We start from the raw sequence: 17,838 nt of genomic DNA, 5'->3' as shown, positions 1-17,838 counted from the left end.
AGTAATTAAATTTATATGGAAATAGGTGAGATATTGCGCGTTCCAAAATTAGGGATTACAAGGACATATTCAGCTAACTTATGGTAATAAATACAATATACTGGTCCTAATATTCTGAAGGCAATTCGTACAATGTAAGTCTATTTGCTGATAAGTATTAAAATCGTTTATTGAGTAAAACGCTTTTACAGAAATGCGACTAGTAGGAAAATTGTTAAACAGAAAATCTGTTTTAGCGCAAACCGAGATTATCTAGGTTTTGTGTAAACTTCATTTTTGTTTTTACTATAGAAAAGCAGGTGATCTGATCTTCCCAAAAACTATTAGTAAAATATGCTAATTGTGCAGTCGCAAAAGTAAAAAAAAATACTGTAAGCCGACCATCCCAATGGCAAAACTTTCACTGTATTGGGCTCTCAACACTGGTGTATACCCTATAGTTTAGGTTTCAAAAAATGGCCGTAAGGAAGGTTTTTAAAAGTCATAACGAAAGTCGATTTCTACTGTTCTAAATTAAGATATTATGCTTATGCCACCGGAAGACTGCTTCTTCTTCCCCAGGGTAACGATTGAAGAACTATCTGTTTAGTGTTTGTAATTTGTGGTATTACTGAGGCCGCAAGAAAATTATAACAAGGTAAAAATGGCGAACAAGAACTATAACAAACACGAAGAACGTTCTTCACCTTTTTAGTCTGAAAACAATCTGTCCTTCACTTCGTTAGAAATATTACTAGGTAAAAAGACCTCGTTGATTTCACTTTTAAGATAATGATTGTAATATAGTTGACACCAAACAAAGGACCACTGGGCTAAATGCTGTTGTCTCTTTGTTAACTTGTACAAAAATCAATCCAATCAAATGTAATTGCTTTTTGAGTGTTATTCGTAGTAAAATCGCATCCAACTAGTTTTACCTTGGAACACTGTAAAATTAAACTGATGAAATATAAGAAGTCTACAACATGGCGAAACTAGTCGTGCATTAATAAATAGGAGTGACGTAACAGACTACAGTCAAGAAAGAGTGAATAGGAATCGAATAAAACGGATTTTACTTTTAACGGCGACGTAAATTGGTCACAAGAGGCCAATGTGGAACCTTTTTAACACACAATACATTACGTTGTGGTGTTGCTTACAGACCAGAAATAAATCTTAGATTGATACGTTCTTTAACTGTTAACATATTATAAACATACGAACACAGGCAAAAAAATAGCATACGCACCTAATAGGCAGTTATGTACAACTCAACAAAGCAACGTTTTATTTTACTTTTTAACCTTTTTTTAGGTGGGGATATATTTAACTTATCTATCTAACAAATGGTGCAAAAAGTGACACGCAATTAAGCAAAGTGTTATCTGATAAGCAACCACGTCAAAGCAGTATGGACACAAACAAATTAGGTATATAAATTTGAACTTTTTTCCTGCAACAATGAGTAATGCAAATGAAGTTATGCGAAATCAAGATAGTAGAACTCGGACGAAACACAAATACATACATTTTTGTCGATTTTTACATAAATGCACGCTTTACCTCCGATTAATGCATTTAACTAATCAAAAAAATCAATTAAAAATTCATGGCACGTCAAACAGACAAAGCACCCTTTTGAGTTTTGGCACCCTAACTAAATAAGTTTAAATGAAGCCATTATGAACCCGAAAGTTATTTTACATGTTATTTGATAAATATAGGCCTAATGTGCTACATTGTGGTTAAGCGTTCGCCAATTTGTCCAAACGTAAATGTTTGCTTGGTTTAATAACGAATGGACAGCATGGTGGAACGGGTAAGGACACCTCGGGGTCAGCCTGGCCAGTCATAGGCCGGATAAATGCGGCGCAACTTTTTGCCTTCTTCGAAATTAGTGGATGTCTTCGATCTGCAAGGGTCTTCGTTGGAGCCTTTTAAGGTGACAGGGCTTTTATTCGCGGCTTTTGGAGCGATAGTGGACTTATTCAAGGTCTTCGGTGGGATATTGGATTCATTCGAGGTCTTCGGTGGGATATTGGATTCATTCAAGGTCTTCGGTGGGATAGTGGACTCATTCAAGGTCTTCGGTGGGATAGTGGACTTATTCAAGGTCTTCGGTGGGATAGTGGACTTATTCAAGGTCTTCGGTGGGATATTGGATTCATTCGAGGTCTTCGGTGGGATATTGGATTCATTCAAGGCCTTCGGTGGGATAGTGGACTCATTCAAGGTCTTCGGTGGGATATTGGATTCATTCAAGGTCTTCGGTGGGATATTGGACTTATTCAAGGTCTTCGGTGGGATATTGGATTCATTCGAGGTCTTCGGTGGGATATTGGATTCATTCAAGGTCTTCGGTGGGATAGTGGACTCATTCAAGGTCTTCGGTGGGATATTGGATTCATTCAAGGTCTTCGGTGGGAAATTGGATTCATTCGAGGTCTTCGGTGGGATAGTGGACTCATTCAAGGTCTTCGGTGGGATAGTGGACTTATTCAAGGTCTTCGGTGGGATATTGGATTCATTCAAGGTCTTCGGTGGGAAATTGGATTCATTCGAGGTCTTCGGTGGGATAGTGGACTCATTCAAGGTCTTCGGTGGGATAGTGGACTTATTCAAGGTCTTCGGTGGGATATTGGATTCATTCGAGGTCTTCGGTGGGAAATTGGATTCATTCGAGGTCTTCGGTGGGATAGTGGACTTATTCAAGGTCTTCGGTGGGATAGTGGACTTATTCAAGGACTTCAGAGGGAAAGTGGATACATTTGGAGATTTTACTACTGATTGGGATTTTTTCAAGGCCTTTGGTGGGATATTGGCCTTGTTTTGGTCAGCTTTAGACAAGGCGATTTGCTGCCCCGCAGAACTGCTGGTCTCGCCGAAACCGTCTTGACTCAATGGAGGCACAAGGAACGCCTGGCTTCCTGAGGATTCAGGTTCTCCCGGTTTTACCGGGTCCTTGCGTGGAAGATTTAAAATCCCTGGTGCCGGCGGCTTGCCAACGTCCAATTTCTTCTTGATTTCACCTTTTAAACCGACCTCATCCAACGTCAAGCTGCTGCGAGTGTACACGTGGCCGCCGACTCCGGGGTTGGAAGTTTCGTCGTCTGTCCGCGCCATCTCGTCATTCCAACTGGAGGGCCGAGGATGTGTTTTGTTTTCCGAATTCCGCCCATTTGTTGGAGAAGGTGCAGGAAACGCGTTTATTTTGTTGATTGTTCCGCCTGTAAAAAATGTGGAATTGTAGAAGGAAAATGTAAATGCTTCTCTACTTGCGCTTGTTCGCTGACGTGGGTCAAGCAGAGCGCAAAAGCGAATGGGTCCATATGATTTGCGGAACGCGAAAACAATAGCCTCCATGCTAAAAACTCTTCGCCACTAACTGTTTGGTTTTGTTGAAGTATACCATATCTCTTTATCAATATTTCTTTTTTTTGTAATCACACCTCTAAATTTCATGGACATGTTGTCGTATTTCTGATAATTCAACTCATTATATTGTATCGAAAAGTTACGCTAATAAAGCTCTAAGCAATTTAACTATAATATCAGGAAAAATCTCATCTACAAATAGTTTCAACAACACCAATTAACTTATTTCCATTATAAATTAATATCAATATTAAAAAATATTACTATACTTTATCTAATATACAACTCCATATACGACTTGTTTCAACAACAAATCGTAAAGTAAACAAGACTTACTTACCTATTAACTTTCAAAGCAAAAAACAAATGCCCGCGTCATTTTAAGGGTGCGAAAAAGGTGCGCAAGCTCACCTAAAATAATGCGGGCAACGGAGATTATATCGGTTACCCGACATAAACGGCAGAACTTTGGAATACCATGACCTAGCTAGAAAATAATGCCCGTGGACCCCCAATCAACCCTGGGTAGCCACGGTTGAGAAACCCTGATTAGACCTTCCTGGTTTTACCGGGTCCTGGTGTGGGGATTAAAATCCCGAAAACCCCGCCTCGCCAACGTACAGTTACTCCTTCAACGTGATTTTACCTTTTGTACCAGCCTCAACCAACGCCAAGTTGCTGCGAGTTTTTGGGTTGGAAGTTTCAGCAAAACCTGTGACGTCATCCAAGCTCGTTACGTCATTGTCGGAGCGGACCTTGCGAACAGCGAAAGGCTTCGGAGAGTTGTCTGTCGGCGTCATCTCGACAACACAACTGGAGGGCCTATGTAAAAAACGATAAAGGTGTGCTGCTTTGAACTATTATGTTTTTTCTAATAAACACGACTGGCGCGTGCTTTTATTTGATTTGAATGGTTCAAAACTTTGGTCGTTTTGGGTTATATAACCTAAATGAAACACCCATCAGGCACTTACATATAACGGAAAGCAATTTCAAATGTATTGATTGATGTACTTGAGTAAAAATACTAACATGTGGTTGATTTCGAACTCGCACCTTTAAAAGATGCCCTGCGTGCTACCACTTTTTATAAAGAGACTGCAAAATATTCTAAAGATACAGGGCCGTTATCATTATCCAGTTCACAGTTCCCAATGTCAGTTAAACATACAGAAAAAATGCTCGTTGAAAATAAGTGCGCTACCATACAAAGGTAAATCATAACCCGTGCCACAACATACCCACTCGCTGTCTTACCTTTGATTTGCGTCAGACTTCGTCGGCTTCTCTAAATTGCTTTTCCGGGAACAGCCTGGTTTCAGTATTTCTCCAGCATCGTCCACGAAACGCTTCCGACTGATCGGACTATTTTCCCCATTTCCTTCATGTATTCGAAACCCGGCCAACAGTTCATCTTCCTCGTTCGCACCGCTAGACAAACTGACGTCATCATCTGTTACGTCATTGCGGTTCGAGTGGTCTGATGTGACTTGGCCGCCTCGAGACACGTCATCGCCCTCGCTATGGTGTGACGTCACGGCCTTTGGTGGGATATTGGCCTTGTTTTGGTCAGCTTTAGACAAGGCGATTTGCTGTCCCGCAGAACTGCTGGTCTCGCCGGAACCGTCTTGACTCAATGGAGGCACAAGGAACGCCTGGCTTCCTGAGGATTCAGGTTCTCCCGGTTTTACCGGGTCCTTGCGTGGAAGATTTAAAATCCCTGGTGCCGGCGGCTTGCCAACGTCCAATTTCTTCTTGATTTCACCTTTTAAACCGACCTCATCCAACGTCAAGCTGCTGCGAGTGTACACGTGGCCGCCGACTCCGGGGTTGGAAGTTTCGTCGTCTGTCCGCGCCATCTCGTCATTCCAACTGGAGGGCCGAGGATGTGTTTTGTTTTCCGAATTCCGCCCATTTGTTGGAGAAGGTGCAGGAAACGCGTTTATTTTGTTGCTTGTTCCGCCTGTAAAAAATGTGGAATTGTAGAAGGAAAATGTAAATGCTTCTCTACTTGCGCTTGTTCGCTGACGTGGGTCAAGCAGAGCGCAAAAGCGAATGGGTCCATATGATTTGCGGAACGCGAAAACAATAGCCTCCATGCTAAAAACTCTTCGCCACTAACTGTTTGGTTTTGTTGAAGTATACCATATCTCTTTATCAATATTTCTTTTTTTTGTAATCACACCTCTAAATTTCATGGACATGTTGTCGTATTTCTGATAATTCAACTCATTATATTGTATAGAAAAGTTACGCTAATAAAGCTCTAAGCAATTTAACTATAATATCAGGAAAAATCTCATCTACAAATAGTTTCAACAACACCAATTAACTTATTTCCATTATAAATTAATATCAATATTAAAAAATATTACTATACTTTATCTAATATACAACTCCATATACGACTTGTTTCAACAACAAATCGTAAAGTAAACACCAGCCTGAGAAGTTACAAATTACTATATTACCTCGCCTAACAACAGACTTACTTACCTATTAACTTTCAAAGCAAAAAACAAATGCCCGCGTCATTTTAAGGGTGCGAAAAAGGTGCGCAAGCTCACCTAAAATAATGCGGGCAACGGAGATTATATCGGTTACCCGACATAAACGGCAGAACTTTGGAATACCATGACCTAGCTAGAAAATAATGCCCGTGGACCCCCAATCAACCCTGGGTAGCCACGGTTGAGAAACCCTGATTAGACCTTCCTGGTTTTACCGGGTCCTGGTGTGGGGATTAAAATCCCGAAAACCCCGCCTCGCCAACGTACAGTTACTCCTTCAACGTGATTTTACCTTTTGAACCAGCCTCAACCAACGCCAAGTTGCTGCGAGTTTTTGGGTTGGAAGTTTCAGCAAAACCTGTGACGTCATCCAAGCTCGTTACGTCATTGTCGGAGCGGACCTTGCGAACAGCGAAAGGCTTCGGAGAGTTGTCTGTCGGCGTCATCTCGACAACACAACTGGAGGGCCTATGTAAAAAACGATAAAGGTGTGCTGCTTTGAACTATTATGTTTTTTCTAATAAACACGACTGGCGCGTGCTTTTATTTGATTTGAATGGTTCAAAACTTTGGTCGTTTTGGGTTATATAACCTAAATGAAACACCCATCAGGCACTTACATATTACGGAAAGCAATTTCAAATGTATTGATTGATGTACTTGAGAAAAAATACTAACATGTGGTTGATTTCGAACTCGCACCTTTAAAAGATGCCCTGCGTGCTACCACTTTTTATAAAGAGACTGCAAAATATTCTAAAGATACAGGGCCGTTATCATTATCCAGTTCACAGTTCCCAATGTCAGTTAAACATACAGAAAAAATGCTCGTTGAAAATAAGTGCGCTACCATACAAAGGTAAATCATAACCCGTGCCATAACATACCCACTCGCTGTCTTACCTTTGATTTGCGTCAGACTTCGTCGGCTTCTCTAAATTGCTTTTCCGGGAACAGCCTGGTTTCAGTATTTCTCCAGCATCGTCCACGAAACGCTTCCGACTGATCGGACTATTTTCCCCATTTCCTTCATGTATTCGAAACCCGGCCAACAGTTCATCTTCCTCGTTCGCACCGCTAGACAAACTGACGTCATCATCTGTTACGTCATTGCGGTTCGAGTGGTCTGATGTGACTTGGCCGCCTCGAGACACGTCATCGCCCTCGCTATGGTGTGACGTCACGGCCTTTGGTGGGATATTGGCCTTGTTTTGGTCAGCTTTAGACAAGGCGATTTGCTGTCCCGCAGAACTGCTGGTCTCGCCGAAACCGTCTTGACTCAATGGAGGCACAAGGAACGCCTGGCTTCCTGAGGATTCAGGTCCTCCCGGTTTTACCGGGTCCTTGCGTGGAAGATTTAAAACCCCTGGTGCCGGCGGTTTGCCAACGTCCAATTTCTTCTTGATTTCACCTTTTAAACCGACCTCATCCAACGTCAAGCTGCTGCGAGTGTACACGTGGCCGCCGACTCCGGGGTTGGAAGTTTCGTCGTCTGTCCGCGCCATCTCGTCATTCCAACTGGAGGGCCGAGGATGTGTTTTGTTTTCCGAATTTCGCCCATTTGTTGGAGAAGGTGCAGGAAACGCGTTTATTTTGTTGCTTGTTCCGCCTGTAAAAAATGTGGAATTGTAGAAGGAAAATGTAAATGCTTCTCTACTTGCGCTTGTTCGCTGACGTGGGTCAAGCAGAGCGCAAAAGCGAATGGGTCCATATGATTTGCGGAACGCGAAAACAATAGCCTCCATGCTAAAAACTCTTCGCCACTAACTGTTTGGTTTTGTTGAAGTATACCATATCTCTTTATCAATATTTCTTTTTTTTGTAATCACACCTCTAAATTTCATGGACATGTTGTCGTATTTCTGATAATTCAACTCATTATATTGTATCGAAAAGTTACGCTAATAAAGCTCTAAGCAATTTAACTATAATATCAGGAAAAATCTCATCTACAAATAGTTTCAACAACACCAATTAACTTATTTCCATTATAAATTAATATCAATATTAAAAAATATCACTATACTTTATCTAATATACAACTCCATATACGACTTGTTTCAACAACAAATCGTAAAGTAAACAAGACTTACTTACCTATTAACTTTCAAAGCAAAAAACAAATGCCCGCGTCATTTTAAGGGTGCGAAAAAGGTGCGCAAGCTCACCTAAAATAATGCGGGCAACGGAGATTATATCGGTTACCCGACATAAACGGCAGAACTTTGGAATACCATGACCTAGCTAGAAAATAATGCCCGTGGACCCCCAATCAACCCTGGGTAGCCACGGTTGAGAAACCCTGATTAGACCTTCCTGGTTTTACCGGGTCCTGGTGTGGGGATTAAAATCCCGAAAACCCCGCCTCGCCAACGTACAGTTACTCCTTCAACGTGATTTTACCTTTTGTACCAGCCTCAACCAACGCCAAGTTGCTGCGAGTTTTTGGGTTGGAAGTTTCAGCAAAACCTGTGACGTCATCCAAGCTCGTTACGTCATTGTCGGAGCGGACCTTGCGAACAGCGAAAGGCTTCGGAGAGTTGTCTGTCGGCGTCATCTCGACAACACAACTGGAGGGCCTATGTAAAAAACGATAAAGGTGTGCTGCTTTGAACTATTATGTTTTTTCTAATAAACACGACTGGCGCGTGCTTTTATTTGATTTGAATGGTTCAAAACTTTGGTCGTTTTGGGTTATATAACCTAAATGAAACACCCATCAGGCACTTACATATAACGGAAAGCAATTTCAAATGTATTGATTGATGTACTTGAGTAAAAATACTAACATGTGGTTGATTTCGAACTCGCACCTTTAAAAGATGCCCTGCGTGCTACCACTTTTTATAAAGAGACTGCAAAATATTCTAAAGATACAGGGCCGTTATCATTATCCAGTTCACAGTTCCCAATGTCAGTTAAACATACAGAAAAAATGCTCGTTGAAAATAAGTGCGCTACCATACAAAGGTAAATCATAACCCGTGCCATAACATACCCACTCGCTGTCTTACCTTTGATTTGCGTCAGACTTCGTCGGCTTCTCTAAATTGCTTTTCCGGGAACAGCCTGGTTTCAGTATTTCTCCAGCATCGTCCACGAAACGCTTCCGACTGATCGGACTATTTTCCCCATTTCCTTCATGTATTCGAAACCCGGCCAACAGTTCATCTTCCTCGTTCGCACCGCTAGACAAACTGACGTCATCATCTGTTACGTCATTGCGGTTCGAGTGGTCTGATGTGACTTGGCCGCCTCGAGACACGTCATCGCCCTCGCTATGGTGTGACGTCACGGCCTTTGGTGGGATATTGGCCTTGTTTTGGTCAGCTTTAGACAAGGCGATTTGCTGTCCCGCAGAACTGCTGGTCTCGCCGAAACCGTCTTGACTCAATGGAGGCACAAGGAACGCCTGGCTTCCTGAGGATTCAGGTCCTCCCGGTTTTACCGGGTCCTTGCGTGGAAGATTTAAAATCCCTGGTGCCGGCGGCTTGCCAACGTCCAATTTCTTCTTGATTTCACCTTTTAAACCGACCTCATCCAACGACAAGCTGCTGCGAGTGTACACGTGGCCGCCGACTCCGGGGTTGGAAGTTTCGTCGTCTGTCCGCGCCATCTCGTCATTCCAACTGGAGGGCCGAGGATGTGTTTTGTTTTCCGAATTTCGCCCATTTGTTGGAGAAGGTGCAGGAAACGCGTTTATTTTGTTGATTGTTCCGCCTGTAAAAAATGTGGAATTGTAGAAGGAAAATGTAAATGCTTCTCTACTTGCGCTTGTTCGCTGACGTGGGTCAAGCAGAGCGCAAAAGCGAATGGGTCCATATGATTTACGTAACGCGAAAACAATAGCCTCCATGCTAAAAACTCTTCGCCACTAACTGTTTTGTTGAAGTATACCATATCTCTTTATCAATATTTCTTTTTTTGTAATCACCCCTCTAAATTTCATGGACATGTTGTCGTATTTCTGATAATTCAACTGATTATATTGTATGGAAAAGTTACGCTAATAAAGCTCTAAGCAATTTAACTATAATATCAGGAAAAATCTCATCTACAAATAGTTTCAACAACACCAATTAACTTATTTCCATTATAGATTAATATCAATATTAAAAAATATTACTATACTTTATCTAATATACAACTCCATATACGACTTGTTTCAACAACAAATCGTAAAGTAAACACCAGCCTGAGAAGTTACAAATTACTATATTACCTCGCCTAACAACAGACTTACTTACCTATTAACTTTCAAAGCAAAAAACAAATGCCCGCGTCATTTTAAGGGTGCGAAAAAGGTGCGCAAGCTCACCTAAAATAATGCGGGCAACGGAGATTATATCGGTTACCCGACATAAACGGCAGAACTTTGGAATACCATGACCTAGCTAGAAAATAATGCCCGTGGACCCCCAATCAACCCTGGGTAGCCACGGTTGAGAAACCCTGATTAGACCTTCCTGGTTTTACCGGGTCCTGGTGTGGGGATTAAAATCCCGAAAACCCCGCCTCGCCAACGTACAGTTTCTCCTTCAACGTGATTTTACCTTTTGAACCAGCCTCAACCAACGCCAAGTTGCTGCGAGTTTTTGGGTTGGAAGTTTCAGCAAAACCTGGGACGTCATCCAAACTCGTTACGTCATTGTCGGAGCGGACCTTGCGAGCAGCGAAAGGCTTCGGAGAGTTGTCTGTCGGCGTCATCTCGACAACACAACTGGAGGGCCTATGTAAAAAACGATAAAGGTGTGCTGCTTTGAACTATTATGTTTATTTTTAATAAACACGACTGGCGCGTGCTTTTATTTGATTTGAATGGTTCAAAACTTTGGTCGTTTTGGGTTATATAACCTAAATAAAACACCCATCAGGCACTTACATATTACGGAAAGCAATTTGAAATGTATTGATTGATGTACTTGAGAAAAAATACTAACATGTGGTTGATTTCGAACTCGCACCTTTAAAAGATACCCTGCGTGCTACCACTTTTTATAAAGAGACTGCAAAATATTCTAAAGATACAGGGCCGTTATCATTATCCAGTTCACAGTTCCCAATGTCAGTTAAACATACAGAAAAAATGCTCGTTGAAAATAAGTGCGCTACCATACAAAGGTAAATCATAACCCGTGCCATAACATACCCACTCGCTGTCTTACCTTTGATTTGCGTCAGACTTCGTCGGCTTCTCTAAATTGCTTTTCCGGGAACAGCCTGGTTTCAGTATTTCTCCAGCATCGTCCACGAAACGCTTCCGACTGATCGGACTATTTTCCCCATTTCCTTCATGTATTCGAAACCCGGCCAACAGTTCATCTTCCTCGTTCGCACCGCTAGACAAACTGACGTCATCATCTGTTACGTCATTGCGGTTCGAGTGGTCTGATGTGACTTGGCCGCCTCGAGACACGTCATCGCCCTCGCTATGGTGTGACGTCACGGCCTTTGGTGGGATATTGGCCTTGTTTTGGTCAGCTTTAGACAAGGCGATTTGCTGTCCCGCAGAACTGCTGGTCTCGCCGAAACCGTCTTGACTCAATGGAGGCACAAGGAACGCCTGGCTTCCTGAGGATTCAGGTCCTCCCGGTTTTACCGGGTCCTTGCGTGGAAGATTTAAAACCCCTGGTGCCGGCGGTTTGCCAACGTCCAATTTCTTCTTGATTTCACCTTTTAAACCGACCTCATCCAACGTCAAGCTGCTGCGAGTGTACACGTGGCCGCCGACTCCGGGGTTGGAAGTTTCGTCGTCTGTCCGCGCCATCTCGTCATTCCAACTGGAGGGCCGAGGATGTGTTTTGTTTTCCGAATTTCGCCCATTCGTTGGAGAAGGTGCAGGAAACGCGTTTATTTTGTTGATTGTTCCGCCTGTAAAAAATGTGGAATTGTAGAAGGAAAATGTAAATGCTTCTCTACTTGCGCTTGTTCGCTGACGTGGGTCAAGCAGAGCGCAAAAGCGAATGGGTCCATATGATTTGCGGAACGCGAAAACAATAGCCTCCATGCTAAAAACTCTTCGCCACTAACTGTTTGGTTTTGTTGAAGTATACCATATCTCTTTATCAATATTTCTTTTTTTTGTAATCACACCTCTAAATTTCATGGACATGTTGTCGTATTTCTGATAATTCAACTCATTATATTGTATAGAAAAGTTACGCTAATAAAGCTCTAAGCAATTTAACTATAATATCAGGAAAAATCTCATCTACAAATAGTTTCAACAACACCAATTAACTTATTTCCATTATAAATTAATATCAATATTAAAAAATATTACTATACTTTATCTAATATACAACTCCATATACGACTTGTTTCAACAACAAATCGTAAAGTAAACAAGACTTACTTACCTATTAACTTTCAAAGCAAAAAACAAATGCCCGCGTCATTTTAAGGGTGCGAAAAAGGTGCGCAAGCTCACCTAAAATAATGCGGGCAACGGAGATTATATCGGTTACCCGACATAAACGGCAGAACTTTGGAATACCATGACCTAGCTAGAAAATAATGCCCGTGGACCCCCAATCAACCCTGGGTAGCCACGGTTGAGAAACCCTGATTAGACCTTCCTGGTTTTACCGGGTCCTGGTGTGGGGATTAAAATCCCGAAAACCCCGCCTCGCCAACGTACAGTTTCTCCTTCAACGTGATTTTACCTTTTGTACCAGCCTCAACCAACGCCAAGTTGCTGCGAGTTTTTGGGTTGGAAGTTTCAGCAAAACCTGGGACGTCATCCAAACTCGTTACGTCATTGTCGGAGCGGACCTTGCGAACAGCGAAAGGCTTCGGAGAGTTGTCTGTCGGCGTCATCTCGACAACACAACTGGAGGGCCTATGTAAAAAACGATAAAGGTGTGCTGCTTTGAACTATTATGTTTTTTCTAATAAACACGACTGGCGCGTGCTTTTATTTGATTTGAATGGTTCAAAACTTTGGTCGTTTTGGGTTATATAACCTAAATGAAACACCCATCAGGCACTTACATATAACGGAAAGCAATTTCAAATGTATTGATTGATGTACTTGAGAAAAAATACTAACATGTGGTTGATTTCGAACTCGCACCTTTAAAAGATACCCTGCGTGCTACCACTTTTTATAAAGAGACTGCAAAATATTCTAAAGATACAGGGCCGTTATCATTATCCAGTTCACAGTTCCCAATGTCAGTTAAACATACAGAATAAATGCTCGTTGAAAATAAGTGCGCTACCATACAAAGGTAAATCACAACCCGTGCCACAACATACCCACTCGCTGTCTTACCTTTGATTTGCGTCAGACTTCGTCGGCTTCTCTAAATTGCTTTTCCGGGAACAGCCTGGTTTCAGTATTTCTCCAGCATCGTCCACGAAAGGCTTCCGATTGATCGGACTATTTTCCCCATTTCCTTCATGTATTCGAAACCCGGCCAACAGTTCATCTTCCTCGTTCGCACCGCTAGACAAACTGACGTCATCATCTGTTACGTCATTGCGGTTCGAGTGGTCTGATGTGACCTGGCCGCCTCGAGACACGTCATCGCCCTCACTATGGTGTGACGTCACGCCGGTATCCGTGGCGACTTCCGGCGTGGCGGATATGGAAAGAGGTAGTTCGCACGTGGCGATCACGGGGTTGGCGACATCGTCTGTGAGCGGGTTAATCAGCTGTTCAATCACCTGCGGACGACGTTTGCGAGAGTATAAGCGTTTTTTGAGGAGTTTGCCAGTAAATTTTTTTTTTTAATATTTTCACTTTGCTTACTGTGCGACTCAGTCGGGAGTAACGCAGGACGCAGCCTACTTGCAGGCGTGGCCAAATTCTACAAACTGTTCTTCAAATTTCCTTATGCGCATCTTAAATAGGTCGTCGCACTTTCTTGATTTGCAAAGGCTCCAAATGGCAGTGATTAAAGTCTTATTGAGGCCGGATCAGTTAACAAAGATCCTAGGTTCAACTTCTTGTTTAAACTAACTGTGCTAACCGAGCAGCACCATGCCTCATTATTTTCTCACTTACATAGGATCGGCTCCGATACAACCCTGGTATCGGAAGAGTACCAATACCACCACTTGGGACCAGGTATCGGCTCCAATCCAATATTATCGGGGACAGTCCTCTTAGTTTTATACGCCAACAGTATTACTGTCCATCACTGTTTTAGTGCTTAACCGATGTATTAACCTTACCTTGAGCGAGTGCATGTAGAGGATAAACTCGCCGATTGTGAAAAGGCCACCAACGCAGATGTTGACCACGTGTAAAGGGAGTCCCCCTGCTGTGGGTACGTTGAGGTATTGTTGGCTAAAAAGCTTGGCCACCAAATAGAAGTAGACTACAAAAGGCACGAACTGCAAAACAATATAGTCTTTAGGTATGTGGTTGTAAATAAAGAAGCACAAATGAACAGCACACAACCAAAAATATAAATAACAAAGATTTTTTGACTTTATTAAAATTAAGCCACAAATGCCTTTTTATTTTAAAATTAATTAACTAATTTTTTGGCAAGTTCAACACTTGAAAAAGTTAAACTTGATTTTAAAAACAAGCGTGATTATGAAAACAGAGTGGTTCAGGACTTGGGTTATTTTTAACTGACTCCGCAGCCCTGGTTTCAATTAACCAGGGAAAAATTAGTTGCAAAAAAATCTTTAACCTGTTGCAAATTCGGATAATGTTTTTACAAAAATGTTTTTTATTTACTCCTTAACTCCTCCTTACATAAAGGTATTCATGAAAATTGTGTATTGTTGTGGCTTTGATATAGTATCTTTGGTCTATTTACATTATAAAAACAAAAAAAAATTTAAAGTGTTTAGAATAAAATTAAACTGACTGCACACAATTAAAACAGCAAAGTAATACTTTAACTATCTGCTTGATATGATTGGGTGTTCGCATTTCCTTGTTTCGCGACCACCAAGGTTGAACAACCACCGTAATGTACAAACCTTCAACAAAAATAAGTGCAATATATCAGTGTATCTTTCAATGCACTATATATACTCAATTAATACTATTTTTACATAAAATGTATTTAAAACAAATTTTGAAATCACTGGAGAATTAGATTGAAAACTATTCAGTACGCAAATTGAGCTAGTTTTCTTACGAGAGTTGTATGCATATATATGACTCAACTTCAAGGGTATTTTAATATCGGCTATGTCGCTTTTAATTTTAATCACAGAAGAAGTATATAAGTCAAATTATTTTACTGACATAAGTTTAACTCTCACAATAAAACCTAAATCTTTAGACTTGATTTGACAGCCGCTGCTTTCCCAAATTTTATTTACGGAAAATATTGAAAAAAAAAAACGAAAAAATCTTTGAAAACTTACCAAGCACAAAATTGACTGGAAATCTATTGGTGTTGTCTTGTATGTTAAGGCAGAAGTTTTTAAATTGAAGTTTGTAGTCATCATGAAGCCAAATGTGGTAAATCAGTGCAATGATTACGTAAATTAGTAGGTAAAGGATCACTTTCCTACAAAAAAATAGAAATCAGTATATTGTGTAAAACACTACAAAACAAGGTCATGTTTTAAAACAATCAATCTTTTCCCAATCCCATGTCCGGGCCTTCCCAATCTTTTTTTTTTTGTTACTGAAACTATTGTATTTTGTTCAATTTTGTCAGGGTTTAACTCACTGTCCAACACAGCGTTTATAATGTAAATGTGTCAAGTCTAAGGCGAAACTCGAAATCACAATGAAAAATCACAATGAACGAAAAACGAAAAAAAAAAAAAACTTTGTTCGTTTAGTATTGAAAGTGACAAAGACCTGCATAATAATAATTTATGGTAGACCCGTAAATAAAAGTTAGAAAACTGCGCTCCTGAAAGTCCAATTATGATTTTTACTAAAATTATCACACACATCTTGTCTTGATTTAGTTCTTCGCCTGAAGTTAGATTTGATGGCACACTTGTTCGCTTTGTGTCTTAAGGTTTGCTTTTGCTGGATGTTAATCGGCTCTTTATGTCTGATTAGTTTTATTATTTATTACATAATTAAAATTACTATTTTGTGATGTCATTATACACTAAAATCAGACATTCCGACCCCCCCCTCCCTTTTGGTGCCCAAATAAAATAAATTTGGGCACTTTTTTGTCCGTACGTAGCTAGGATAAAACTAATTTGGGCACCTTTCTGTCCGTACGTTGCTTTAATAAGACTGATTTGGGCACTTTTTGTTTCATATGTAGCTCGGATAAAACTGATTTGGGAACTTTTTCAAAACTTTCGTGAAGCAAATATGGGGTAGATCAGGTATAATATGTAATAATCTTTGCAAAATAGTGATAATGTGGGCTTCGGGAGACGACTGGAGGCAGAATTTAAGTAAAAAACAATTTTTATTTTATTATTTTTTTTTTTGCTTGCGCACTTCCGTGAAAAAAAGTGCGCAAGGGCCAAAATTTTGCGCAAAAAAATGCGCTTAGCGGGAACACTGATCTTTACCATGTACAGTAATATGTAATTTATGTATACAATAACTTAAAAATAATATTTTACCACTTACTTGTAAATAGGTTTGTACACACTTCTTTTCCAATTCAGACGAAGTTTACTAAATCCACCAAGTTGCTCATTTGGAGTTGTAACATCCATATTTACTCTCAATTATGCAGTCCAGTAATCACACAAACGCTATACAATTTATTGAGCAACTGTTAGACTAAAAAAATATGGTACATAAGTGTTATCCGTAATATATACGAGTTTTGAAGCAAGTTTGTACAAAATCTAATCTGTTGGTGGCACAATGTTGCCATTTTTTCAAGCTATTTTTTATTAACATTACTAATTTAAAGACTTGCAGGATTTGTCAAAGTGTTTAAGGTTCCACGAATATACAAATTTTGAATAGCCATAGAAAACACATGGTCAGGGATGTCCGATAGTATTGGATGGGAGCTGATACCGGACGCCAAGTGTTACTTGTCAGATACGAAAGTTAAATTTTTAAAAAAATATTAGGCCAACATTTGCCTAATACTTTGGAATAAAATACCTTTAAACGGTTTAATTTTATATAGGTGGCTACGTGGTATCAAATAGTATCATGAGACTTTTTGTGCATAATATAAGTTCAATAAAAAATAAAAATGTTTTTTTTTTCAGGTTTAACTAATTCCGGGTAGCTACCAGGGTATAGAACACCCCAGTGATGTCTTATGTCATTTTGGTCAAAGGTTTTGTGACAGTAGAACTGATATTAGAATACCATGATCTTAGTTCAGTGGTCGGTAAACATTATTTGCTTTAGCCCAAAGATTCTCTATAAAAATCTATTGAAGGCCCACTCTGTGAAACAACTACGACAACAAGGACAAATTGAGGATTTTGGTTAGATTGGATTGGGACAAATATTTAGAATGTGTCACATAGTCACGTCATAAATAATTTATCTAAAAAAACTGCTGATCTCAGGCAAACTCGCGCTAACATGCAGCTTAAATCCCGGCTAATAGCGCATGATGAGTGAAAAATTTGTTGATCTATTTTAAATTAGCAAAACAACAATTAAAGATAACACATGAGGCACAAAACAGACATTTAAATATTGCACAAAATAACACAATTTATAGTCTATTTGAACCGAAATCGAACTTTGTAGAAGTTGCATGACACAACATGTCATATTAGGCAACAAGTATAGTACTTTTGGACTGAATAGAATTAATCAAAACTAAATTAGGTTTGTGCAAAGCCATAAAAATTATTTACAATGTTAAGATGGCTGAGGCTGAAAGTACAATCGCCTTGTGAAGTTGTGACTAGGGATGTTCAAAGTAGAATATCGAATCCAATTCTGCCATTTATTTCGGGTAATTGGAACCGATATAATTTAATGTTTTACCGCCGATTGTTGCGCCTAATTGTAGATACGCGTGTGGTAAGTTGGCCTGTCGCTGCGACGAACAATTTACAGTGCTTGCTTTAAATGTAACCTGGTAGTGCA

General features: G+C 40.4%; 1 protein-coding gene across 1 annotated transcript; it reads right to left on the bottom strand.

The window, feature by feature from the left end:
- Nucleotides 1-887: 887 nt before the first annotated feature.
- LOC146146900 (uncharacterized) lies at nucleotides 888-16,546 on the bottom strand. Its single transcript, XM_083386485.1, has 15 exons — nucleotides 16,396-16,546; nucleotides 15,207-15,352; nucleotides 14,728-14,813; nucleotides 14,049-14,210; nucleotides 13,144-13,538; nucleotides 12,533-12,708; nucleotides 11,033-11,738; nucleotides 10,421-10,596; nucleotides 8,882-9,587; nucleotides 8,271-8,446; nucleotides 6,771-7,476; nucleotides 6,160-6,335; nucleotides 4,615-5,320; nucleotides 4,004-4,179; nucleotides 888-3,209 (listed from the first exon to the last, which is right to left on the bottom strand). Exons 1-15 carry the CDS (start codon nucleotides 16,482-16,484, stop codon nucleotides 1,819-1,821), a joined length of 5,973 nt encoding a protein of 1,990 aa, XP_083242611.1. The 5' UTR covers nucleotides 16,485-16,546; the 3' UTR covers nucleotides 888-1,818.
- Nucleotides 16,547-17,838: the final 1,292 nt, after the last annotated feature.

Source organism: Ascidiella aspersa, chromosome 4 (assembly GCF_963924565.1).
Source record: "Ascidiella aspersa chromosome 4, kaAscAspe10.2, whole genome shotgun sequence".
Classification (NCBI taxonomy): domain Eukaryota; kingdom Metazoa; phylum Chordata; class Ascidiacea; order Phlebobranchia; family Ascidiidae; genus Ascidiella; species Ascidiella aspersa.
The sequence above is the reverse complement of the archived record's forward strand: the minus strand, read 5'-3'. Positions and strand labels throughout refer to the sequence as shown.